Source organism: Doryrhamphus excisus, chromosome 17 (assembly GCF_030265055.1).
Source record: "Doryrhamphus excisus isolate RoL2022-K1 chromosome 17, RoL_Dexc_1.0, whole genome shotgun sequence".
NCBI classification, from domain to species: Eukaryota; Metazoa; Chordata; class Actinopteri; order Syngnathiformes; family Syngnathidae; genus Doryrhamphus; species Doryrhamphus excisus.
The window spans coordinates 2,108,155-2,133,915 of record NC_080482.1 but is presented as its reverse complement, the minus strand read 5'-3'; the positions used below and the strand labels follow the sequence as shown (position 1 = coordinate 2,133,915).

The window sequence follows — 25,761 nt, the reverse complement described above, 5'->3', positions numbered from 1 at the left end:
GTATTATGACCTGGCAGGGTTTGGCCGCCATTACAGAGAGCAGAATCCAGAAAACTCTATGGAAAACTGCTCAGCCATTCATTGCGCAAATAGTCTGTCCAAAGGACCAGATTTGTCATCTTTCAAGTTGCCCAGAAACAAAGACAGGTATGTCTAATATAAATGATGTTGGGGGTCTAACACTGTGTAAATAAACAGAATATTGGACTTCGTATTGGACTCCATATTGGACTCCAAGACTTGTGTGTGTGTATATATAAAGTGTATATTTACATTAAAGTCTATAGAATGTAGTAAATATTCACTGTGTTCATTAAATAACAGCCATCCATTTTATCAAAGTATATGCACAGCGTATAACTTTATTTTATACTCAGTTTAGTGCTAGTGAATACATTTTATTCTATTGCCTCAAGCTTCGCCCACCTGTTTTGTTTTCTATCATGGCGGACGTTCTGCTCCATGACATGAAGTGTATGTTCCTTTCGTTTGCAGTAGATCGCTCATCCTGTTCTTAACTCTACAATCTTTGGGTCTGTCATCTGTTGCTACGGAAAGTGAATGGAAGAGGCGGCAAAATGTCCCATGAAACTAATATGCAATTCTATTGGCTAATGCTGGTGCTAAACCAATCAGAGTTATTTTTACTCAGCACGGAAAAAGCCGAAAGAAACAAACAAATAAAATACATTTGTGAACAAGGCAACGAAGGCCACTTCTTCATTTACGCCACAAGAGAGCGGCATTATCTTCACAATTCTAGTAAGCTACCTCATTCATTCACCATTATGAATTATCCCAGTTTAATAGTCTCCCAACGTTGGCTTCAACTATTGAATACCAGACACCTAGCAATCTTACAAAACGCATATAAAGTGCCTCTACCAAGGGTGTCAAACTTGATTGAAAAGCATGAAATTAAAGCAAATTAATTGCAAAAAGAGGCAAAGAAAGCCATGCGTTCACATCAAACATTTAGATGTGTATATGTCTGTTTCTGCATTAAGTGCTGCATTAATTCACAGATTAATATACAGCTGCCCTGGGTGACACAGGATGTATGTATGATTATAGAATGTGCTACAGTCAGCAGACAAGCGTCTATTTCAGAGCACGGAGAATGGCAGGTTGGCAGGTGTCTCTCAGGAGGGTGAAGGTTTCCTTTGAGGAGTGAAGGCAGGTCAATGGGGCAACCCTTCATATAGTCCAGCCCTACGAACAATGTGGGGCTTTCAGTTAGCCTTGTATAATACATATTTATGGACTGGAATAGACGTACTGTGGTTCATTTGTGATTGGAAAATAGATTAAATTGATAGATTATCCAGCCTCCCTAAACATAACACCGGATACCATCCAAACCCAGCATCAGAAAGGGATAACAATATTTATATCTATATCGCGTCACAGCAGGGGTAGGATTACTGGCACCAAACATTATTGCACCTGTTATTTCAGTCTTAGGGGGGGGATTTCATTTTCTGTGTTTGTACAAACAAATGTATTCCAGTTCCCACTTGCATGAAACTCATTAATAAATGAAAATTAATGACGCCCGATATGAATCATGACCAAAACACAATTATGCCTGGAAAGCAAAGATTCATACAAGAGTCCACAGATGCATACAAATATGCACACTCACTTCCTGTGTCATAGCACCGCAATATCACTCGGGAAAAGACACCTCAGTGTCACCTGAGATGTCAGTCAGCAAGATTGAAGACATAATCAGTCACTAGTCTTGCTTAAGTATTGATTTAGATTCCTCTTGACGGAATCACAGAATTCGGAATTGACTGAACTGCTCCTTCTAGAAGTCAAACTGTAGATGAAAAACATTTCTTATAGTGAACAAGTTAATTCACAAATGTGTAAGCTAAAAAGACACAACAAAACGCAGAACTGTATTAGTGATATCGTGACAAATCTGCCATGTGAAAAGAGAATGCACGGATAAAGAGAAATAAGCACTAATAGGTATTTAACTTCTCTCTTAGTCCATGTTTATTACACAAAATGAACAGCAAAAGCATCACTTTTTATGATTAAATGGCTAAATATTCTGACCCAATAAGCCGTCCTGTTCAGCTGAGATACAGTACGTCCTAATGTGTGACCGATGCTCCATGAAAGAAACATTCAACACAGAAAGACTGAGATGTCATTATAAATAATACTTTTCAAACTAAAGTCAAGAAATGCACAAAACACAACCAGCCTTTTGTACAAAGTTAGAAAAGACAACTCATATTTTTAATCTGTGATTACCAAAGATCGAAGATGAAGAAGTCACTGATGTATTGAAATGAAAACGTCACAGCGAAGGTACAGTAAAATATATTCAGTTCTATTCCTGGCAGAAACCTCACAATGTAATATTAAAGATATGTTGAAATCTAGAACATGATGCTAAACTAGTGGCGGTTTTAGATCTGGGCCACATGGGCGACCGCCTAAGGCGGCATTCTCTATGGGGCGCTGCAAGAATGAGTGGGATTAAAAGATACATGAAATCGTAAAAATCCTGGAGGCAGTGTTCCGGCATATTCATTATGTTTGGGCGCAATGATGGAAGGGCAGCCTAAAAATCATAATTACGGGTTTTAGCGTTTTATCCGTGGTGGAATATATCTATGTGGGGAATTAGCGCCCTCGTGTGTTGTGTGGGCAACCATGTGGCTGCGCTGACTATAGGCGGGGACGGAGCGCGTGGCTTGCAATTCTTGGGACATTGTTTTCCTGAGCTTCAGTAATCACGTTGTTGACTAGCTATTTAGCTTCCTGTGAAATTAGAAGTGGAAAAAAGGCAACATCCAGATTGTTGTTCGAGCTGGAAGAAATATTTTGCAGCATTTTTATTGTACGCTGCTCAATTTGCTCCAAAAAGCTGACCAATCGCAGGTCTGTGGTCGTGGGGAATGATGGTCTTCAGGACTACTAAAGCTAGAACTGCCACTGGTGGTACAAACCATACAGTGTCTATTGATAATGAACTTGAATCACCTTCAGGTGCTAATACAGTATGTCGGAAGGAGGTACATGGTGAAGAATTGTTAGTAGATCTGCAAGGCTTCTGTAGTCAAGGCTAGAGCACCGACCTGAGTGTAGGAAGTCTCATGTTTTTCACCGCCCTTTGAAGCATGAGCAATGCTTGGCGGGTCGGTGTGAGCACGTCGTTGCACAACTGAAGTTGTTTTGGAACCTTTTTTTTAATTAGTCAGCTTGGCTCCAGTGAATGCCAAATACATTCTGAAGGAGAGTTGGAAAAAATTCACAACTAAAGCACTTCAAAGTGTGTGAAAGAGGAGATCTGGCTTACTATGTACAACAGTGGTGAAGATAAAAGTGGGTACATCATGGAAGCACTCACGGAGATCAGGTAATCACGGTCTCCGTGTGAAAGGCATGTGAGTAAGAGAAGGACGGAGTGAGTTTCTGAATGGGGACGTGTGGAGGTACAACAGGGGTGATGCAGGGCAACGTAAAGATGGAGGAAGTTGGGGACAGGTTGGCCCATCGGGACGGCAGGCGTCGATTGGCTGGACGTGCAGGCTTTGTTAAAGCAGTCTGGTTGGAGGAGATGGAAGTCTCTTCTTTGTCCTGTGGAAAAACATACACATTAACCTTAAGGATGATAACACCATTCTATCAAGGATGAAATCCAGCCACATAGATACTTTACATGAAGTCATGTTTTCCATCTGTAGTCTTCTTGGCCCTGGGGAAAACAACATGTCACATTTCAAACGGCATTACACTTTCCTGTGAAAACAATGGCAAACGCAAAACTCCTTTGTTCCAGACAATACAACTGAAAAGCAACCAAAATATCCCCAAACCAGACTTTACTCAGTTAACCATTGAGCTTTGCTTGTTTGAACAATTATTGAAATATTTCTGTCAAAAACGCCAACCTCTTTATCCTCAACATTCTAACCAATCAATGGAAAATGTCCATGCATCAGACCCACCTGGACTGCAAGCTGTATCTGCACCACTCCGCCGGTACTATGACTGTTGTGAGCGGTGATTGACTTCGTGAGTGACGACTGTCTCAGAGACGGGTTCATGTTCAACCCGACGGTACTTGAAGGTGTCTCATCCTGTTGGCTCGGATGCTGTTGAGCCCGAGATGCACTCTCATAGTGTTTGAGAATTCTTTCAACCGCGCCATAGTTAGACCGCGAACCCTCAGGGCGCGGATACGCAGCAAGGGTAAGGGGCTTCCAGGGGTGATCGCTCAATATTCGAGGTCCGATTTTGCATCCATCTGGAGGCACAGATTCGGGTTTTGACTGTACTGTCAGTCTTTCTTTGCTCTGCGAAGAATACTGTTGGAGTGAGCTTTCAATCCCAGCAGAGTGAGGCTTTGATCCTGAGGAATAGTCCTTCCTGGAGATGATGTCCTCCACATTCTGACCAGAATGGATATTTGTAGACAACACAGGCTCAGAAAGAGGAATGTCTGTGGCTGCTTTGTGTTGTGTTTTCCTGGAAGGACTACTTGTTGTTGGAACCTTTTTCTTTACCTCAGAAAGGTGTGCAGGACCATGAGTGGTTATTGTGTTTGCCTCCCTGATTGCCAGATTTGATTTTTCAGGTGCGGTTGTTATCACAGTTGTGATATCGTTCTTTTCTCCGATCTCTTGAACATCCGGGCTACATCTGATTTGATCTGGGGTGGAAATGCATAATTCGACTTCAGTATTGACATCCAGGACACCAGTGATTTCATCAGGGAGATACCTGGGAAATAAAACCTCGTTGGTCACAGAATCTGGTTGGCAACCCATAGAATGTCTGTCAGCTTCTGTAACACCGTCTCGGTCCTCTACCCCACGGCCCATTTCCGCCTGAAACAAAGTCCTGTTGAATTCTGCGGTTTTTTGTTCCAGTGTGATGTTTCTCCTGGAAGCTTGTAGTTTGGGGTTGGCCATTTCCAGCGAGGACAACAGCAGATCGACGGGTAATTCTTTCACAATTGGAGGAATTTGCAGCTGACGGTTGTGTACATTGCCGACACCGGGGTTATAATACGAGCAGTCTTTTGTTGAAGTCAATATGTTGGCTTCAGATAAGCTTTTCTGGACCGCCCCGCACGTGGACAGCTTACTGCTAGTACACTTGCTCGCGTCGCAAGACCAGCGGTTGTGGCAGCAGCCGATGTTACAGTTGGAATTTGCAGGAGTGAAGCATGATGCTACCACACCATCGATGAAAACCTTTCCTTCGTTTTCTTGGAGCATCGCCTCAAACTTCCGAACAATGGAAGGGCTGCTGCACTTTTTGTCTACGATTGCACATGGGCTGTGGCACTTTGTCATTGTTGTCACGGGCGATTCAGGGATGTGGAGTTCTGTGTCCGGCTGGGAGGAAGAGCTCAGATTCCGAGAGAAGCTGCGGGGAGGGACAGGAGGGGCGGCTGTATCCATATCAAAGAGTGCTCCCAGGCTTGTCTGTACATCTCTGCAGCTGTCGGTGGAATTCTTTTCCCAGGAATTGCGTGACCCCTTTTTGGCCCGCCAGGTGTAATCTGGTGACAAGGTGATCCAGTTTTCCCTCTCCAATTCCTTCAGTTGGTTGTAGATTTGGCTGAGGTCACATGGTACCTGATTTGAGTTCAGCTCTGTGTTATCCATGCCCAAGGGAATGTTCTTCTCTTCCGAGAGGAACAGCAAATCTGGATGATTTCTGAAACAAATTCAACCATGCAATTAATATTACAAGTACTGTAATACTTTCTGATTATTTTTTACTGTATTTCTTTCTGAATAAAACACGCAACCATACATGTATGTGTTTCTGTATGACCTACCAATCCGTCGCTACACAGGTCAGTTAATAATTCAGAGTTAGCGACAATAGCTGTACCATCGCTAGAAAGATTTATTTACTTTTTATCCACGCTCTTCTTTTTGATCTCATCCTGGTAGCTACAGAGCTCTTCACTGACACGTGCAATCTCCTTCAGAGCCTGGAACAAACAGAAAACGGAGATGGAAAGATGTCTGGGAATTGTTCAAATCATTTGAAATTATTTATTTTGAATTAAGAAAAACTCACGGCATTGAGAGCAGTGGTGCTTTTTTTCTTCTCGCTGGCATAAGACATCTCTGCCGATACAGGACTTTCTTGAAGGTTATGATGAACATTTTTTTCATTCCCGTTGGAGACGTTTTCCGGTGCCGTTCCGCATCCCAACGCTTTAATGACAACAGCTTCAAGCTCGGAAGTGTCCACAGCTTCTTTTCTATGAAGTACTGAGTCTTGAGATCTCGATTCAGGAAGTGGACCTGGATCATTCCGTGCAAATGGATCACCTGCACTCAGTTCACAGAGACTGGTGGTGGAATGAATCTCACCCCGCCCGCCGTTGATAATGTTGCAGCGGCCATAGCCGGGTAAAGGCTGTGATTGACTGCAGCTGCAGAGTGGCTGTGAAATGTCACTCAGCACGCTGGAACCAGTGCTGAGGGAACATACACTGAGGTGATGCTCTTCTCCTTCGCCCCGCCGGCCACCAGCCAATCCAGTCCCCTGTCGCTTGGCCCTCACCTCACAGTACAACTAAAAATAGGAAGAAGAAAAACAATGTAAAGACTTGCCATATATTTAATATTTGCTTGCCCCCATTTCCCCTCAACAAGACCATGTAACCAAAGCAACCAATCGTCCTCTCCAATGTAGACCCTTTGTTATTTATTATTATTTATTCTTCTAATTTCTAATTTCTATATTTTGTATTGTCATACTGTCTTGCACTGAAAATAGAGCTACTGCCATTTCATTCTACTACAGTAAACCTCGGATATATCGGAAATTCGCTCACAACGGACAGATAAAAAAGAACCGATTTTTCTGTAATGCATTTCCAATAAAAATTACTTGCATATGTCGGATTTTTTATAACGGATTTCGCCTATTTCGGACAAAATCTCCAGTCCCGTTCTAATGCATTTCCATTAAATTTCCCTTGCATATATCGGATGGCCGCATCGTTATGTTAATCTTGTTGATGTCACTGGCTATTGTCTTTCTCCTGGCTCCAGATTTAGGACAAATATAAAAGTGAGTGACGTCAATAATACTAGCACAGCAGTGAATGAGATCTTAACCTCACTATTGGAAATAACGTAGGCCTGACGGGCGTAACAGGGCCTAGCTTAATTAACAATTTGTTATGCTCAGAGTCCAATAAAGTTAAATTCTCATTACCTTACGTCTCTTTTCATTGCCCAGTCCAGGTACATTGGAAACATAGTCAAGGAAGTGCCTTTTTATAACGGATAAAATCCGATTTACGCATATATCGGATATAAATCTGGTATATAAACAACAACCAAGTACTAGACTATTGTTTACAAGTACCCGCAGGGCATGCTTTGTAGTCTTGTGTCAATGGATAAAACATTGGGTCTCAGGAGTATGTGAAGGTCTTTCCTTGTTTACTTCCCTGACGACCTCCTCGATATGCAATCTATGTACAGCCTATGTATGTACAATATGAAATTTACAGTCTACATCGACATGCAATCAAGCAAAAATGCAACATGTTGGGGGAGAGAGTGCCACAACTGTTGCTCCTTTCCTTCCACTACATCCTACCCTCACACTTTGCAGCTGCACGGTTCAGGACTATTGTTTTGACAGTGTCACCAGTCTACAGGATGACAAGTAATGGGGTAGAGGAAGCCATGCATCATATACACAAATTAAACACAGCATTATCTTATTTATAATTCTAATTTGTAGTCAATGGCGTACCTCTTCTATTTTCCTCTGCATATCTTTTAGTTGGCTCTCCCATTCCCTTCTTTCCACGTCAAACCTCTCCAGTAGCTCAGCTTTCTCCTTCAACCAGTCCTTCTGGTTGTGCTCCAGACGACAGCGCAGCTCCATGGTGGTGGAGTGAGTGTCCGCCAGGAGCCTCCGCTGCTCCTCTTTGTCCCGATGGAGCGTCGATGTCGAAGAATAAGAATCTGTTGCAACCTGGGCACCTCCACTTGTCGACCTACAACCTTCTTTGGCTTCCAGCTGAAGATACACAGAGAAAGCAGACATCAGACGAAAGAGACAGTGGGAAAACAGTCAGGGGTTTGCGATGGATTGAAAGAAAAGAAGGATGAGAGCCAGATGGGAGAGAAGAATTGTTAAAAAAAGAAAAGGAATGAAGAGAATGAAGGAGTGGCAGGAAGAGAGGTGGAGGAAGTGGGGAAGCAATGTACCATGGGGATGAATGTTAGCGGGTTCAGAGAAGATTGAAAGATGAAAATATCCTGTGAGCACTCACACATGGGGTTAGTGGGTTCAGAGGTCAGACCTGTTGTCTGCGGTACTTCACCAACACAGGATACGGTTCAGACCCATAAGTCAAATAGCAATGAGCTGGATTTCACAATAACACCGCAGAGCCTTCCTGTATACGAATATCCACGTATTTCTAGCGATTGGATTTGGTTCAATGTGACTCATTTCAATAATGTCATGAGTCAATGGCGTGCTGCCTCATTGATTTCATAAAGGCCGCAACACGTTTATGACATTATTGAGTCCCAAATAGGGAAAGTATTGAGCATTGAAGTTCTTTTGTGTCTTCAACAAAACAGAGCTACTATAAGGCGATCCTTTAATTGGTGAATTCTGTGGCGAATACTGTAAGGGCAAAGGATGTTGTGATATGATTAAAATATGTGCACAACAATACTGTACATGTATTTGTTTATGCACAACGAGAAGCAGCAGAGAATGCATGCAAGTGAGTCTTAAGTGTGTTATTTCAGTATTGAGTCACAAAGCCCTCTTACAAGCCTCAGTCATGGTGCTATTTCTGCCTGCGGCCTAGGGTCAGGAAATTATAGTCTTGAAAAACAAGTCACCCCTTTTCTGTCTGCATGAGCTTCTTCTTAAAGTTATCTTGCATTACTGACGGTCCATGATGAGTGCCTTCGACACCAGGGTTTATGTAAACATCCGAATGTAAACAAATAGTACAATTTGCAAAAACAAATTGACTGAAAGTAAAATGTCCGAGGTGGATAAGCTGCCAAGTAACAGAAAAAGAAAACTTTCCCCAGAAAGGAAATCCTGAAAATCTGTACATGCAAACAGGAACACGGGTCTGCCAAATTTCAGCAAGTGAAAAAGAAAACAATGTCAAGTTTAGTGTGAAAATGCACTCAGTGACCACGTCTGTGACTGTGCAGCACAGAATATATATATAATGGTAACCGTGTCACCACGGTGACCCACTATTTATAGTGGACACTAATGTCACATTCCTAGGGGTGGTGGGGAGACTAGGTAAAGGCAGGAGGGGGATTTTGGCTGCTGAGAAACAGTGAGATGTCTCCTCGCTGCCAGCAATGTTCATAAATCAGCAGCACACAGAGAAATCTGCCCGGAAATATCTGGACTAGGACCTCCAGCCTGGATGCTTGTCTTGCATTTGGTGGTGAAAGAGCCCAAAAAGAACGCAGAAGCTGAATACTCAGTCAATTGTTGGAATGCATATTTCTGACAATGGTGCAAGAATGCGATCCTTTTTAGTCATTAAAACAATGGCATACTACAATATGGCAGACTCAATTGCAAAACAATACAAGCCAGTGCTCTTAAATTTGGATCCACTCTGCTTAAGCGAAACATAGACGGATTAACTCAACCCTACTTAGATGCTGCTGCAGTTTGATCTGTGAATGAGGACTAAATTGCACGCATTCTTTATTGGTAAACAGGCAAGAGCGTGGCAGGATGTACCATTCCGACAATGGAGCAAAACCCCACCCAGCATAACTTTGCTGCAAGGTCATATTTCCTTTGGTCTGTTTATTCAATCAATATTATAAAAAGCTGGAGCAACTATGCCCATGTGTATTAGTCATTAAGAAAATAACATCCATGTGTTACGTAAGCCTCTAATATGTTGTAATATAACGTCTGTTTATATAATGTGTGCATGCACATGCATGTTATTCCTGTATTGCTGTGGTAATTTAGTGTTTTTGGTTGAATTAATCAATTGTGGGTTTGTCTATATGTGCCCTGTGATTGGCTGCCGACCAGTCCAGGGTGTACCCCGCCTCTCGCCCGAAGACAGCTGGGATAGGCTCCAGCACCCCCCTAGCGGTAGAAAATGAATGAATGAATAATCAATTGTGGTACCTAAGAAACTGTAACACACAAAACCCGGTAGCTCTTTGAAGTGAATGTGAGGATGCACGTTTAGCACATGTCCTTGTGTTGTGTTCTCGTGTCGTTGTTGTCGGCCAACCTCTTTAATTGTGTCTCTTGCAGTGTCATGTTGGCATGCCTTCAGAGGATTGACAAGATTTGGGCTTTTTGGTAAGTAAATGACCAATCAGACCTCTATCACTGACGTTTTTAACCCAGATTCACACAACAATGCATGGTCTGCCAAGTGATCAAGCAATATGTCAAACATGACGGCATGCAAACGTAACGTTCAGGTCATGTCAGTAATGAAGGTTAATCATTTATTCAGTTGATGTTTTATGTTTGTCAGCTGTTGTTTCTAGGATAAGCTGGGAGAACCGCGTTTAGCTCCGTAAAGTGCAAATCTTTTGTCTAAGTTGAGGCAAGAGTTGGACGGGTTCCACGGCAACTGATGACCCAGTCATGTGGGTGGCAAGATGGCCTTCTGACTTTCACCGAAACCAGACAAGAATAACATCTGTGTTTTGGATAATTCCACACACTCAACTCCAAATAGCATGCAGACAGGAAGAGAAAAACCAAATATAGTCCTTTACCTGCGCAATCCTGCACTTGAGCTCGGCCCTTTCCACCTCCCAGCCACATCTGTCTCTGGTGTACTGCAACTGGAGCTCACTCCGCTTCTCCTCCTCTTTCTTCACCTCCACCTGCACTTCATCCAAAACTGTCTTCAGGTCCAGCAAAATTCTACGGTTCTCCCCTCCCTGCACACATCGAAAAGAGTTTTAAAAGGACCCGATTTGCCTTTCTCAAACGATTTGAATTGAGCACACAATTCTGGTCTAATTATTTTACACCTCAGCTTAATTGCACCACGTGAGAAACCTGCACAGGTCACGTGATAAGACGGCAATAATGCTGAATAAAATGAATAGCATGCTGTAGTTACTTGGATGTCAGCCACTTCTCTTAACAGCGACTCCTTCTCCCGCATCCATTCCTCTTTGTCCTGTACATGCCTCTTTTTCAGATCCTCAAATTTCTTTTTTAGCTTTGTATGTTGTTGCAGCGGGGCTTCGGGACCCGGAGACATTGGTCCCTTGAGGACTTCCAGCTTTACCCCCGTATCCCCCTCACCTCCTCCGGGTGAGGCGCCGCTTTGGGGCTCGTAGATGTGACTAAAGACGGTGGGCGGAGAGGAGATCCTCCTCATCGGGCTGCGGCTTTTGCCTCTGCCTCTTTCCTTCTTCTCCATGCGGTTGCACGGCACAAACTCCCATCCCTGAGACGGGACGTAGCCCCCGCTTGCACCGCCCCCGCCGTGCAGCCCCGTTCCGTTTAGAAGCGCGCTCCACATAGCACGTAAAACTTAACAATGTCAATATGATTGCAATGGCGTTAAGTTATATTTACAACGCGACGTTTTGGTCATTGAACGCAGCAGTACAGAAATGGTCCAATTGATCCGAATCCAGCCAAATCCCCCCAGGACCAGGACAGCAGACGTCGTGCAGAATTTCATAGTCCCCTCCATGTGTGCACAGACGCATGATTAAGCCTTCATCCCGTTGCCTGTTTCCCCTCCACTTTGCTAGTATATGTCACTTTTAAGGCACATGCGACGACAGACGCCTAGTAACCACGACAGCACTCGAACAGGAGAAGGGGCCAAAAATATCACGCTGCCCACTCGTGTAAATATGGGAGAGAGGGGGTATTTTTACACCGGGTAACCATGACTTTACTTTCCAAACGCCAAGAGATGAACCAAGTTAGACAGACACACCAATCAACAGCACGGTCGCCATGGCAACGAATGAATTTGCACAAGGGTTGAATAACTAAATTAACTAAAATAACTAAATGAACTAAAAATGCTAACCCACCTGAGGCCGTGTCAAAACAATGTTTCTGCAACCACAAATTAGCTTAACGAAATAACCCGGCTACACCACACACAAATACATAATACATAGCCACGGGTGTCAAACTCAAGGCCCGGGGGCCAAATCTGGTACGCCCCATCAGTTTATGTGGCCCACAGAAGTGTGGAAAACTAAATTAACTAAAAATGCTAACCCACCTGAGGCCGTGTCAAAACAATGTTTCTGCAACCACAAATTAGCTTAACAAAATAACCCAGCTACACCACACACAAATACATAATACATAGCCACGGGTGTCAAACTCAAGGCCCGGGGGCCAAATCTGGTACGCCCCATCAGTTTATGTGGCCCACAGAAGTGTGGAAAACTAAATGAACTAAAAATGCTAACCCACCTGATGACATGTCATAACAATGTTTCGGCAACCACAAATTAGCTTAACAAAATAACCCAGCTACACCACACACAAATACGTAATACATAGCCACGGGTGTCAAACTCAAGGCCCGGGGGCCAAATCTGGTACGCCCACCAGTTTATGTGGCCCACAGAAGTGTGGAAAACTAAATTAACTAAAAATGCTAACCCACCTGCTGCCATGTCAAAAAATGTTTCTGCAACCACAAATTAGCTTAACGAAATAACGCAGCTACACCACACACAAATACATATTACATAGCCACAGGTGTCAAACTCAAGGCCCGGGGGCCAAATCTGGTACGCCCCATCAGTTTATGTGGCCCACAGAAGTGTGGAAAACTAAATTAACTACAAATGCTAACCCACCTGATGACATGTCAAAACAATGTTTCGGCAACCACAAATTAGCTTAACAAAATAACCCAGCTACACCACACACAAATACATAATACATAGCTACGGGTGTCAAACTCAAGGCCCGGGGGCCAAATCTGGTACGCCCACCAGTTTATGTGGCCCACAGAAGTGTGGAAAACTAAATGAACTAAAAATGCTAACCCACCTGATGACATGTCAAAACAATGTTTCGGCAACCACAAATTAGCTTAACAAAATAACCCAGCTACACCACACACAAATACATAATACATAGCTACGGGTGTCAAACTCAAGGCCCGGGGGCCAAATCTGGTACGCCCCATCAGTTTATGTGGCCCACAGAAGTGTGGAAAACTAAATTGACTAAAAATGCAACCACAAATGAGCTTAACGAAATAACCCAGCTACACCACACACAAATATGTAATACATAGCCATAGGTGTTAAACTCAAGGCCCGGGGGCCAAATCAGGTACGCCCCATCAGTTTATGTGGCCCACAGAAGTGTGGAAACCGTCACTTGTCGTCTGGTAAAAATGCGTCCGACCAAACATCACGACATCATGTGCGCTTGTAGTTTTTCCTTTCTTCTATTTTTTTCCCAGCTGAGATTTAACATAGATGATATATAGTAAACAATGTCAAAAAGGTTCCGGGACGTTTGCTGCAAGGAGACAGCATTTCTGAAAACTTTACTGGACTACGACTCATGAGCAACACGACTCCTTTGTTAAAACATACTGCACACAAAACACATGGAAATAGGTTAGAATCCGTTGCTTTGCTTTTGCTGCCAAGCTGTGCCAAAAGTGACGCCCACCAACAGAAAAGTGTCCAAATAGACCCTCACCTCTAAGTCCAGCGTAGCCTTGACGGGCGCGTGTATTTCCAGGCAGCTACTAAAGTCCTCGTGTCAAGCAGAGAAGTACAGCAGCTTATTGGCTGAGTTTCTGTTCAAAACAACTGGAGCGGTACTTCCCACAGCTAGAATCATGTCATTAAATAACAAATCTCTCTCTCTCTCCCTCTCTCTCCCTCTCTCTCTCCCTCCCTTTCTGGGCAAATAACACAATATTGTCTTTCATTCACTTTCAGAAAAGGAAATACAGTATTTACAGTACACAATTGATTGTATGGTTTGACTGAAATAAGGAATTGAACCAATAAGAGTGTAGGCTAAAGGTCAGAGGTCTGACTCTTGCTTCAATTTTCCCATTTTTTTTTCACAGGCTTCGTAATATGATGTTTCGAAATTGAGTTTTAGTATTGCGTCATGAATTATTATAATGTCCTCCATTTTGGGGATTGACAAAGCTTTTGTTGTATAATTTCTCAGCTAGCAGAAAATTTATTAAATCCAATTGACTTACAGTAGATGTGGAATACGGCTCCACACCTGCTGATTATCTCTTCAGACTCTTATGTGTAATTAAACAATTTACAGCAGATGTTGTGTCATAATCCCATAGATGCACTTTCAATGACCCGTGACCTTTTAGAATTTAGGGGCAGTTAAATTAAATGAATTTACCACACAGGAATGTGCAGCGGCACAGCGGTTAGAGATCACTGGCCTGGAGAATATATGTAATTATACACCTACCAGGTTACATTTCAAAGTTAATGAAAATCCAGGACGTACTCACCTGGCTGTCCACTATCTCCCAAAGATGGTTGTACTCCAACAGAAAGCGGTGAAAGCGTCGGAATTGATGAGTGGCTTGGGTCGTACTCGGAAAAATGATAATGCCTTGTACCTTGAGTGACCTTGTGTAATAATAATATGTTCAACATAACAGAATTCAAATGACTACATAAATGAAAAAGAAAAGAAAAAATGCACAATGTGTGAATTGTGAGCCCTACAGAACAAAGAAAAGGGTGAAAAGAAACACAAGTTTAAAAATGGTGGCATAGGAGAGTGAGGAAAACAGAACGAGAATGAGGATCAGCAAAATAATGGGCTGAAACATCTTGATGAGTGAAACGGACAGGGGAGGAGGAGCAGATTGACACGTAGTTAGAACCAAGTTTGAAATCGTCATGTACAATATGAATATTGTATTGATGTACAATATTGTGCTAAAGTCAAAGGCAACCTAAAGCTTTGCTGTTTCCTTTTTGTGTTATTAATTCATTAGTTCTCCATTACATTAACTGTCTGCTAATGGGGACCTATTATGCTCATTTTAGGCCCTTTGTGTTGAGTTATGGGCTCCTATCGAGAAAGCTTTCTAGATCTTCCAGAATCTGTACCTATTATTATTCCTTGGATTTCCAAAACAGTGTTTTAACCTTCCTCTTGTGTTAGCTTTCTAGTATCATCTCTTATGTTACCGGGTCGGTTTTGACCCATGTATTAAATCAACTATAAAATACACTAAAAACAATAAGTTACCATCAAATTTGCTTCTCATGTCTTGGTTACCTTCTTAGGCTTCCTCATCCATGAAAATGTTGGTTTTAATACTTTTGGTGTGGGCATGTAGGCCTTTTTTGTCACTATACCCCTCCATTTTAATTTCCAAAAATGGTACAATGAACCTCAAAAGAATCATATTCATAAATTGAAGGTTCTTTTGTTACCTGGCTATTACTGAGGGCTATAGTAGAACATATCTTTTAAATCAATTAGTTTGATTTATTTTCTCATTTTAGTATTAATCACTAAAGAAACATATATGGTGTTGGGGTGAATTTTGACCCATATATATTAATGTCAAGAAAAGGTAGAAAAAGTTATTGTTTTCAGCAACAGAACTTTAGTATAAAGTGAAATAAAAAAGCAGAACAGGTCCAGATCTTTATAGATCTTTATAGATCTTTATAGATCTTTACAGATCTTTATAGATCTTTACAGATCTTTATAGATCTTGCTTTATAGTCATATTATTATAACCGGGTCGTAACCGACCCTCACAATATAGTGGTCATAATGTCAACCAGACCGTTTTAAAATGTAGTAAAAAATATTTTTTTGGTTTTATTTTGTTGAAATAGAGTTTTTCCTGACAAAGTCAAAAAGCCTTGATGCAATAAACAAATGTTATGTGATTCTTTTTATGCATTAAAATGTAAAACGGGTCGGTGCCGACCCCAACACAAGAGGATTTATTCCACCCACGGCCACGCCCAGTCTGCTGTGATTGTTCTTCCCTGTTCTTGTGCCCATATAAGGAAGTCCAACTGATGCAAACCACATTACCTGAAACTTTGACATCGTATTATCTTTTTTTATCGAAATGAATGTAGTCAATCAAATAGTGTTAGTCCAGGTTCCATATACCGATAGAATTAACACAATAATGACTAAATAGCAGATATTCTAATGAAAACAGCAATACATTTGTAAACATATATATGGTTATTGGCAAATACATCAACGTGATAGTGCTTTATGTGGGGCAACAAGCTTACAGATAGAGGTTCCTCTGGTTGTTTGTCCTCTTGTTTAGGAACATCCAGCCGGTCAATGAAGCTTTGTAGCTCCTTTCTAAAGGCTTTCATCTGCGCGTTGATACGATATAGCAGCTCATGTTCTCGGATCCTGAGAAATACAGTAAATGATAACACTGCAAGTCATCCTGTGGGGGGCACTTTTGATCAAGTTCACCTCTTACGTACCTGCCACCTTCCTCGTCATCATCCAGCCTGGCAAAGAGCTCACCGTTGGTAACATAAACCCGAGCCTCAGCAATGATGGTGCTGGTGTCAGCGATAAGCCTGTCGATGGTCCGGACCAGCCTTTCGGCCTCGATTCGGATGTCTATCATCTGCTGCCGGTCCTTCAGGCTTCTGGATAAAAAACGGCTATCCACCGGCGAGTACAGGGAGCGCGTCGGAGTAAGGCAGCGGATGTTCCTGACTTCGTCCGGATCGCTCTCACCTCCAATCGGGCCCTCCCTTTTACGGTGGGGCGGTAGTAAGCGAGGTGACGAGGCCGAGGGCGTGTCATCGTCCCGCCCTCCGTCACTCTCAGCATCGCTGTCTCGGGGGCTGGCTCGGATGCCCAGGTGGGAAGCCAGGTCGTAGCGCTGCATGTTAGATAGCAGCACTCGATTCTCATACTGGAGCTGCAACACTTTGCCACTCAGCTCGTTGACCTGCAGACGGGCTGCTTTGAGCTCCTCCTGGAGCACCTCCACTTTAGCGGAGTCAGCACCTCCTGGGGTTTCGGAACAAGCCAACAGTGAAAAGTGGGACACCTGAAAATGAAACTTTAATGTGCTCCTCTTGGGGGCCTTATGAAGCCCATTTTTCATCAAATACACATTTTTGATTGTTTTCTTACAAATATCTTGACAAACGGAAAACACACCTCCATGTCTGGAGCCGGCTTCGTGGGATCCTGCCTTGTACTTCAGTTTGTTCAGCTCATTGGTCACCTAAACACAAACAGCAACATCAAGTCCCCGGTTTCAACTGGGAGACATTCAATCCAATTAAAGGCTAAAAAGGCGAAAAGGCTAAAAATAACCAATTACCTAAAAATGTCATCCAATACTACTCATATTGATGATATGATAAATATGATCTCAGGGAAGAACTAAATTTGAAACACTTCTATGCTAGGACTATGTTAAAAAGCCATAGCATTTCAGTATGTGGAATCAAACTATGGAATAGATTGAGTAAGGAAATCAAACAATGCACAACGATACAATACAAGCAGTTGATGTTTGCTAAATACAAGGATGAAGAGTCATGATGTGCTATATATATCACTATATTGACACTTACTATGGTACCCATTATGGCATTGGATGCTCATATCACCTCGTACTTCAGTACGTGATGAAAAATTTTAAATTTAAAAAATTAAAAAATTTTAAAAATTTTAAAAATTTTAAAAATTTTAAAAATTTTAAAAATTTTAAAAATTTTAAAAATTTTAAAAATTTTAAATTTCAAATTTAAAAAAAATTAAAAAGTTATATTAGGAAAGCAGGAAGTGAACAAATGTAACAGTTACTGATTGTAAAAGTACTAGATGAAGGGGTAGGATTTAATAAGCTTTGTGTGATGCACTCAATTGTAATCTGATGCATGTTCAAATGAAATACAACCATTACCATTACCAATTAATGGAACCTAAAAAGGACATGAGATAGGAGATGAAATCCTGCAGTTCTGGAATTAAGCAGCGGTGCTGATAAAATAACATGATAATTCACCTTTTTGTTTTCCTCCTCCACATCCGCTAGATTTCTGCGCAAAAGCTCTGCTTCATCCTCCACCAGTTGCAGCTGCTGCCTGAGCTCTGAGAGCGCCTCACCCTGCTCCCTGCACTGTTGACCTCCACTGCCATCTCCATCCACTCCTGCAGCCGCCAGGCTGCAAGTAGAAGAAGACACAACTGTTGACTCGTAACTGTTGGGATTGTCTGCAGCCTCAACAAAACAGTTGAATAAATATGTCATATGATCTGATGCTATGCCATTTTATCATAACATTCATCACCTGTCCTCTCTCATGTCATCCAGCTCAGCCTTGAGTCCCCTGTTCTCCACCTCCAGCTCCACAATCTTTCTCCCCAAGATGTTGGCTTCCTCCTCAACCAGACGCAAACGGAGCTTCAGTTCAGACTCCCGCGTGGTGGGAGGCCCCCCGGCTTCACCTTTAGGTAGGGGGCTGTCCACGTCTCCGTAGAAGGAGCGGTATTTCTGCAACTCCTGCTCCAGGCGGTCCTTCTCCTTGTCTATCTTTGCCATCTTTTTTCTCATCAAGACCGCCTCCTCCTTGATGAAGGCTAGCTGGCACTTTAGATCTTCATTTTCTTCCTATGATGGCGAAAGATCATTTGATAAATGGTTAATTAGGGAGGGAAATGTTTGGTGTCATTGTAATACTCCCTGTTACTTTTGACTCTTTATCACGCCTTTGCTGCAGATGTTCAACTACTGACTCACCTCAACTGGAGTCTGCACAGCCTTTTTCTCTTTCTGGCCATCTTTGTTTCCCTTTCTTTTCAGCGAGAGCTAATAAGAAACAGAAGTTACATTACTACACGCTCATCATTACCACCCTCGTCATCGTCATTTGCTATTTCCGCAGCCTGCAGGGACTCAATGGTGATCAGAATCACAGGGCACATATAAACAATCTATCATTCACACTCACATTCATCATTTTTTTTTACAGTTTACAGCCTCCAATTAACATAACGTGCATATTTTTTAAATGTGGGAGGAAAACGGAGCACACAGAGGTTCGAAGATACTAACCCAGATGACTTTGTGGCCAACATGCCAACACAAATTGTAGGTACTCAATGAAAATATACTTGAAGGTACTGTTGTCTTGTGAACGATCACTCCCTCAACCTTGACATTATATGAAGTCACCTGATACGTACAGTGGCCTCCTAAAGCTGTATTTGTGCTGTAGACTGAATACCTTTGGGTTTATTTCCAGGTGCTTACATCTGGATCAGACGCGCAACTTAGAAGATTGCGTTTGAACCCACTTATTTTTCCCGTGTGTAAAAGTAACAGCATTTACTTCCAGATAGTTACAACTGGATGGAAAACACAACTTAACTTAAGATAACACATTTTGTTTCAACCCACCCATTTTTCTTATGGGCAAAAGTATTGGAACGTGACTGACAGGGGTGTTTTGTTTTCCATTGGTGTCAATGAATCATCACAATCATTCATTCATTCATTTTCTACCGCTTTTCCTCACAAGGGTCGCGGGGGTGCTGGAGCCTATCCCAGCTGTCTTCGGGCGAGAGGCGGGATACACCCCGGACTGGTCGCCAGCCAATCACAGGGCACATATAGACAAACAACCATTCACACTCACATTCATACCTATGGACAATTTGGAGTGGCCAATTAACCTAGCATGATTTTGGAATGTGGGAGGAAACCGGAGTACCCGGAGAAAACCCACGCATGCACGGGGAGAACATGCAAACTCCACACAGAGATGGCCAAGGGTGGAATCGAACCCTGGTCCTCCTAGCTGTGAGGTCTGCGCGCTAACCACTAGACCACCGTGCCGCCAATTCAATTGAACCCATAAATCAAGCTGGAATTTGTCAAGAAATACAGACATAATCCTCCATTATTATCCTCCATATGACGTTTATTAGGGGCTGCACGGCAGTCGAGTGGTTAGCGCGCAGACCTCACAGCTCGGAGACCGGGGTTCAATTCCACCCTCGGCCATCTTGCATGTTCTCCCCGTGCATGCGTGGTTTTTCTTCGGGTACTCCGGTTTCCTCCCACATTCCAAAAACATGCTAGGTTAATTAGCCACTCCAAATTGTCCATAGGTATGAATGTGAATGTGAATGGTTGTTTGTCTATATGTGCCCTGTGATTGGCTGGCCACCAGTCCAGGGTGTACCCCGCCTGAATGAATGAATGACGTTTATTAAAGGTTTTATTGTTGAGGCAAAGTCCTGCCTGACCTCCCTACTCTCGTACTACGGTTCTGACTTATTTTTCATCTTCTCTCAGATTCACAATTGGTTGTTTTTCCAACCATAGATTTTGGTTTTCATGTTGTTTTCACCTCTAAATGCAGTCTACACAGGCAAAAAAATATCTTACCCAATCTGAAACTGAGAGTAGACATTCAATGATATTTATTGATTGACTAATCAATACACAACAAAACATCTTCCAATGCTTTTGCTGGAAATAAAAGTATTTTAGCCTCCTCACCTCTTTGGCTTTCTCCAGCTCATTTTGAAGCGCTTGTTTGGTGACCTCGACTTCTATCAGCTGCTGTCTCAGCTTCTCATTCTCCTCTTCTGTCTTTGTCCTCTTCTCCTCCACGTTCTCAAGTTCATGGTGCAGACGTACCGACACGTCTTTTGCCACCTTTGAACAAACGTGAGTGAAAATGAAGCCCTGACAAACAGCAATCGGTGTTGTTCTCATGTTAGAGTTCACCTTCAGGTCTTGCTCAAGACTTCTCAGCAGCTCTCCATCGACTTGGCCGCTCTCTGTGAAGCGGAGCCGTTTTCTCTCTGCCTTCTTCAGACGATATTGGAGGATCCTGCAGTTCTTGTTTGCTCTCTCCAGCTCTCTACGCATATCCTGCAGCTGGCAGGCGTCTTCCTCGTAGAAGGTGTCTCGCATCTCATCCATCTCGGCTCGCATCTCCTCGATTTCGGTCTTGCAAACAATGCATATGATTGAATAACTTGTCTAAAATTGGTAATTATTATGCAACATATATATATATGTAAATACACACATGACAGGTTTTCCTTTGTACAAGATGCAGTCTTAATATTCCAAAATGTAAGAAATTTACCTTGAGATCGTCATTTTCGTCCTCAAGCCGGTCAATCTCCTCCAGCAGTGTCTGGTCTTGCTGGGGGGCTGGTTGTGGACCCTCGGGCTCAGGGGACAGCTCCAAGGCAGGGGGAGAGGCCGGCTTCGTCTGCATCTTTGTCCCTTTCTTCCCCAAGCTTTTATTCAAGTGAAACTGAATCAACTCTGATTGTAGGCACCCCTCCTTCCAGAAACCGGGACCGCAGCCGACTGTGCCCTTGGAGCTCTTCTTAGAGGTTTCCCCTCCTCTTGTGGTTTTGCTTTTCAATTTGGGGGATTTGGATGCGCAGGGCTGGTCCGACACGACTCGGTTCGGATCGGCTCTGGAGGGGGAGGAGGCATCGGTGCCGAGGCGTGAGGAGTCATCGGATGTCTGGATGCCGCTTCTGTCCGTCGCCGCCGCCGCCCGGCTCAACGTGGGGCTTTCAGCACCGGCAACTTGGACAGCGGCCGCGCCTTTCGATGCGGGCGCGCCCCCCCCGGCCTGCCGATCCCGGCTGGTTGATACGGGAGAATGACCTCGGCTGCTTCTCCCTCCCCCAACTCCTGTTGCTTGCTTGGGGGCGAAAGGCTTTGACGGGCTGCTGCTCCCTTTCTGTGTCGCTTTAGATCCGCCGTCTTTGAGGCCGGCCGGGGAGGAGGAGCGTGGCTGCTTCCGGCTGCTATTGTCGGCGGAGGATGATGGCTGCATCATGGTGGCAGAGCATCAGCTCATCCTCGACAACATCCCGTCCCCTCCCTGCAGCTGCAACATAACATCACGCTGACTGTGTAGGTGAGCTTTACCGTCACTTTTACCTTTTGACGACCCACAGATCAGACAAATAAAGCATCTTATGAGGCCCAAAAGAGACAAGTCAAGACACTTCGGCCCCGGTTTGATGACATGCATGTGGGATCAGCTGCAGCTCGGCCAATTACATCAATAATTATGTAGGTTATGAGCATAAAAAATGATATCCGGCGTGCAAAAATAGTAAGAGTGAGATGTCTCCTTATCTTCTACCCGGAAATTCCATAATATAATACAATATAATATAACATATACCGGTGGAATCCATTTCCTGTCTCCTTCCAACGTGCACGATGACTCATTATTACTCTTGGAAGATGAACTATAAAAGTATGACTGTTTTTACGATGACTTAATAACCATCAAAAATCATCTTCAACCATTTCCCAACCAGCTTTGAATCAATAACGACATCTCACTCCGTACAAGAAGTACATCTTCAAGTACTTTTATTCCACGGTGTCTTTAAACTGACCCATTGTGGAAACAATAACTCAACCTTGGAGGCCAGACAGTCTACAGCCCATAATAATACCGAACCGATACCGGTTGTTTCGAAGTAGTCACATCCGACTTGACACCAACTGGGACAATGAGCAGAAAAAAATGTTCTTTTCTTACCTTTTTAGACGGATGCTGAAGGGTAGCCGTGATGAAGGCAGAAGGGATGCCGACTCCACAGCCTCCCATCCACCAGCCAGCTCATTTGCATATTCATGACATTACATCATCGCTGGAAGGGCTGCTGTCATTGGTGGACTGAAACGGTACAGGAAACACACGGTGTCTGTCCCTTTAATGGACCAAAATGATAATGGTACTGGTTTTATTTCATTTGAACATGCATCAGATTACAATTGAGTGCATCCCATAATCAGTTCACGGTTCCACATGTCCAAAAGGAGTAGGAAGAAGCAAAGCTTATTAAATCCTACCCCTCCATCTGGTACTTTTACAATCAGTAATTGTTACATTTGTTCACTTCCTGCTTTCCTAATATAATTTACGTTTTTTTTTTGTTTTTTTTTTATTTTTAATTTTTTTTTATACGAAGTACGAGGTGATTTGACCATACAATGCCATAATGGGTACCATAGTAAGTCAATATAGTGATATATATAGCACATCATGACTGGTTCAAGACTCTTCATCCTTATATTTAGCAAACATCAACTGCTTGTATTGTTTCTTGAATTGGCTCATCGTTGTGCATTGTTTGATTTCCTTACTCAATCCATTCCATAGTTTGATTCCACATACTGAAATGCTATGGCTAGCATAACGTAGTCCTAGCATAGAAGTGTTTCAAATGTAGTTCTTCTTCCCTGAGATCATATTTCTCCTCTCTTGTAGAGAAGTATTGGATGACATTTTTAGCTAATTGGTTGTTTTTAGCCTTATGCATTATTTTAGCAGTTTGAAGATGAACTATATCAGCAAGTTGAAGTATTTGTGATTTTAGAAATAAGGAGTTAGTACAGGGGTGGGCAAACTTTTTGACTCGCGGGCCGCATTGATATGACAAAATTTCCGGGGGGCAGACTATATATTTTACACGTAACAGTCCACCTGGTACTATTGTATCTGTAAAATTGTCATGCAATCTGCTATTATTATTTATTATTTTATATTTATATTTAAATATTTAAAAAATAATAAAATATTATAATAATTAAAATAAAATTAAAATAATAATTTTTATATTATTATTATGTAAAATATGCAAATATAACAATATTATTATATATAATTAATATAATAACTAGCATTAATATAATAAATATAATAATCATAATAGTTATAATAATAATATAATAATTATTATTTTAATTTTATTATTATTATGTGCTTGTGTCTCTTTTTTCAGGAGCACTTTGTAAACAACAGACCATGTCAAACAACAAAATTGATACAACCATCAAAAGGTTGGCTCAGGCCATGATGCCAGGTTGTATGTTGAGTTTAAATTAAATACTTTTGAAAGATTGGGCGGGCCGTATTCAAACACTTGGCGGGCCGGATGTGGCCCCCGGGCCGTAGTTTGCCCACCCCTGAGTTAGTATGTTCTTGAAACCTGATATTGCTTCTTTAAACATGTTTCTGACTGTCCATCTTGACTCCCACAATGATCTGTTTTTTCCTTAAGGACCAAAATGAGCATATTTAGAGGCATTTTAATCAGACACTTCCTAAAGAAATGATCCCTTAGTTTTATCAGATATATACTTGACTGTTTTTACAAAACCAACCAAAAGTAAAAGTATGACGACAACTGATTCAACTTTGAACTAAGCTTTGCTGTCCTTCGGTACTTGAATTGTGAAACAGTCATGAGATGTCGATGATGACATTCAAAGCCGAACAGCAACATTGACTTTTTTCCAGCCAAGAAATTCCTGATGCGACTGCAACGATGTGTTTAAGTGTGTGGAATACAAACCCCGGCCTTGTGTAATGCAGTCAGGGGACTCGTAATAAAGTGTCACTTGAGGTTCTGCCTGCCAAATATTTTCTGCTAAAACTTTTGTGACTTCGTTGTGGGGAAAGTTCCAGAAGATCAGCTATGGTCCGTCTCTCGTTTGCTATTCCTTTGATAGGAATAAACATTCTGCTGTGTGGAATTGTTAACATTATATAAGATCATGTACTTAGCTACAAGCCAAATACAAAAAAACAGTTTTGTCAGGAGGTACAAATCAAAGGAAGTACAGTTGGAATAGGCGCAGATTCTGGAAAATGTAAAACGTTTTCTGTGCGGGTTATTGTGTGTACCTGCTCTATAGGAGTCCACAACTGAATCCAAAGCTGGAATAGGTGCAATAGCTGGAATAGCTGGAACAGCTGGAATAGGTGCAGATTCTGGAAAATGTAAAATGTTTTCTGAACGAGTTATTGTGTGTACCTGCTCTATAGGAGTCCACAACTCAATCCAAAGCTGGAATAGGTGCAATAGCTGGAATAGCTGGAACAGCTGGAATAGGTGCAGATTCTGGAAAATGTAAAATGTTTTCTGTACGAGTTATTGTGTGTACCTGCTCTATAGGAGTCCACAACTCAATCCAAAGCTGGAATAGGTGCAATAGCTGGAATAGCTGGAACAGCTAGAATAGGTGCAGATTCTGGAAAATGTAAAATGTTTTCTGTACGAGTTATTGTGTGTACCTGCTCTATAGGAGTCCACAACTCAATCCAAAGCTGGAATAGGTGCAATAGCTGGAATAGCTGGAACAGCTGGAATAGGTGCAGATTCTAGAAAATGTAAAATGTTTTCTGTACGAGTTATTGTGTGTACCTGCTCTATAGGAGTCCACAACTCAATCCAAAGCTGGAATAGGTGCAATAGCTGGAATAGCTGGAACAGCTGGAATAGGTGCAGATTCTGGAAAATGTAAAATGTTTTCTGAACGAGTTATTGTGTGTACCTGCTCTATAGGAGTCCACAACTCAATCCAAAGCTGGAATAGGTGCAATAGCTGGAATAGCTGGAACAGCTGGAATAGGTGCAGATTCTGGAAAATGTAAAATGTTTTCTGTACGAGTTATTGTGTGTACCTGCTCTATAGGAGTCCACAACTCAATCCAAAGCTGGAATAGGTGCAATAGCTGGAATAGCTGGAACAGCTAGAATAGGTGCAGATTCTGGAAAATGTAAAATGTTTTCTGTACGAGTTATTGTGTGTACCTGCTCTATAGGAGTCCACAACTCAATCCAAAGCTGGAATAGGTGCAATAGCTGGAATAGCTGGAACAGCTGGAATAGGTGCAGATTCTGGAAAATGTAAAATGTTTTCTGAACGAGTTATTGTGTGTACCT

At 42.4% G+C, this 25,761-nt stretch overlaps 2 protein-coding genes and 1 long non-coding RNA gene across 3 annotated transcripts; 1 reads left to right on the top strand and 2 right to left on the bottom strand.

Moving 5' to 3' along the window:
* The first annotated feature begins 4 nt into the window (after positions 1–4).
* On the top strand, positions 5–22,972 carry LOC131105388 (uncharacterized). The gene is made up of 6 exons (XR_009119927.1): positions 5–147; positions 10,297–10,344; positions 18,065–18,262; positions 18,344–18,483; positions 21,764–21,929; positions 22,577–22,972. It is a non-coding gene; the product is annotated as an uncharacterized LOC131105388 (long non-coding RNA).
* Positions 1,996–13,912, bottom strand: soga3a (SOGA family member 3a). Its single transcript, XM_058053431.1, has 7 exons — positions 13,711–13,912; positions 7,768–8,037; positions 6,067–6,570; positions 5,898–5,977; positions 3,975–5,694; positions 3,686–3,721; positions 1,996–3,603 (listed from the first exon to the last, which is right to left on the bottom strand). The coding sequence occupies exons 2-6, from the start codon at positions 7,900–7,902 to the stop codon at positions 3,692–3,694; spliced, it is 2,469 nt and encodes an 822-aa protein (XP_057909414.1). The 5' UTR covers positions 7,903–8,037; positions 13,711–13,912; the 3' UTR covers positions 1,996–3,603; positions 3,686–3,691.
* LOC131105382 (protein SOGA3-like) lies at positions 10,795–22,780 on the bottom strand. The gene is made up of 12 exons (XM_058053430.1): positions 22,569–22,780; positions 21,135–21,899; positions 20,768–20,992; positions 20,537–20,695; positions 18,770–18,838; positions 18,321–18,640; positions 18,035–18,194; positions 17,179–17,245; positions 16,485–17,025; positions 16,278–16,407; positions 14,507–14,833; positions 10,795–10,940 (listed from the first exon to the last, which is right to left on the bottom strand). Exons 2-11 carry the CDS (start codon positions 21,846–21,848, stop codon positions 14,723–14,725), a joined length of 2,496 nt encoding a protein of 831 aa, XP_057909413.1. The 5' UTR covers positions 21,849–21,899; positions 22,569–22,780; the 3' UTR covers positions 10,795–10,940; positions 14,507–14,722.
* Positions 22,973–25,761: the final 2,789 nt, after the last annotated feature.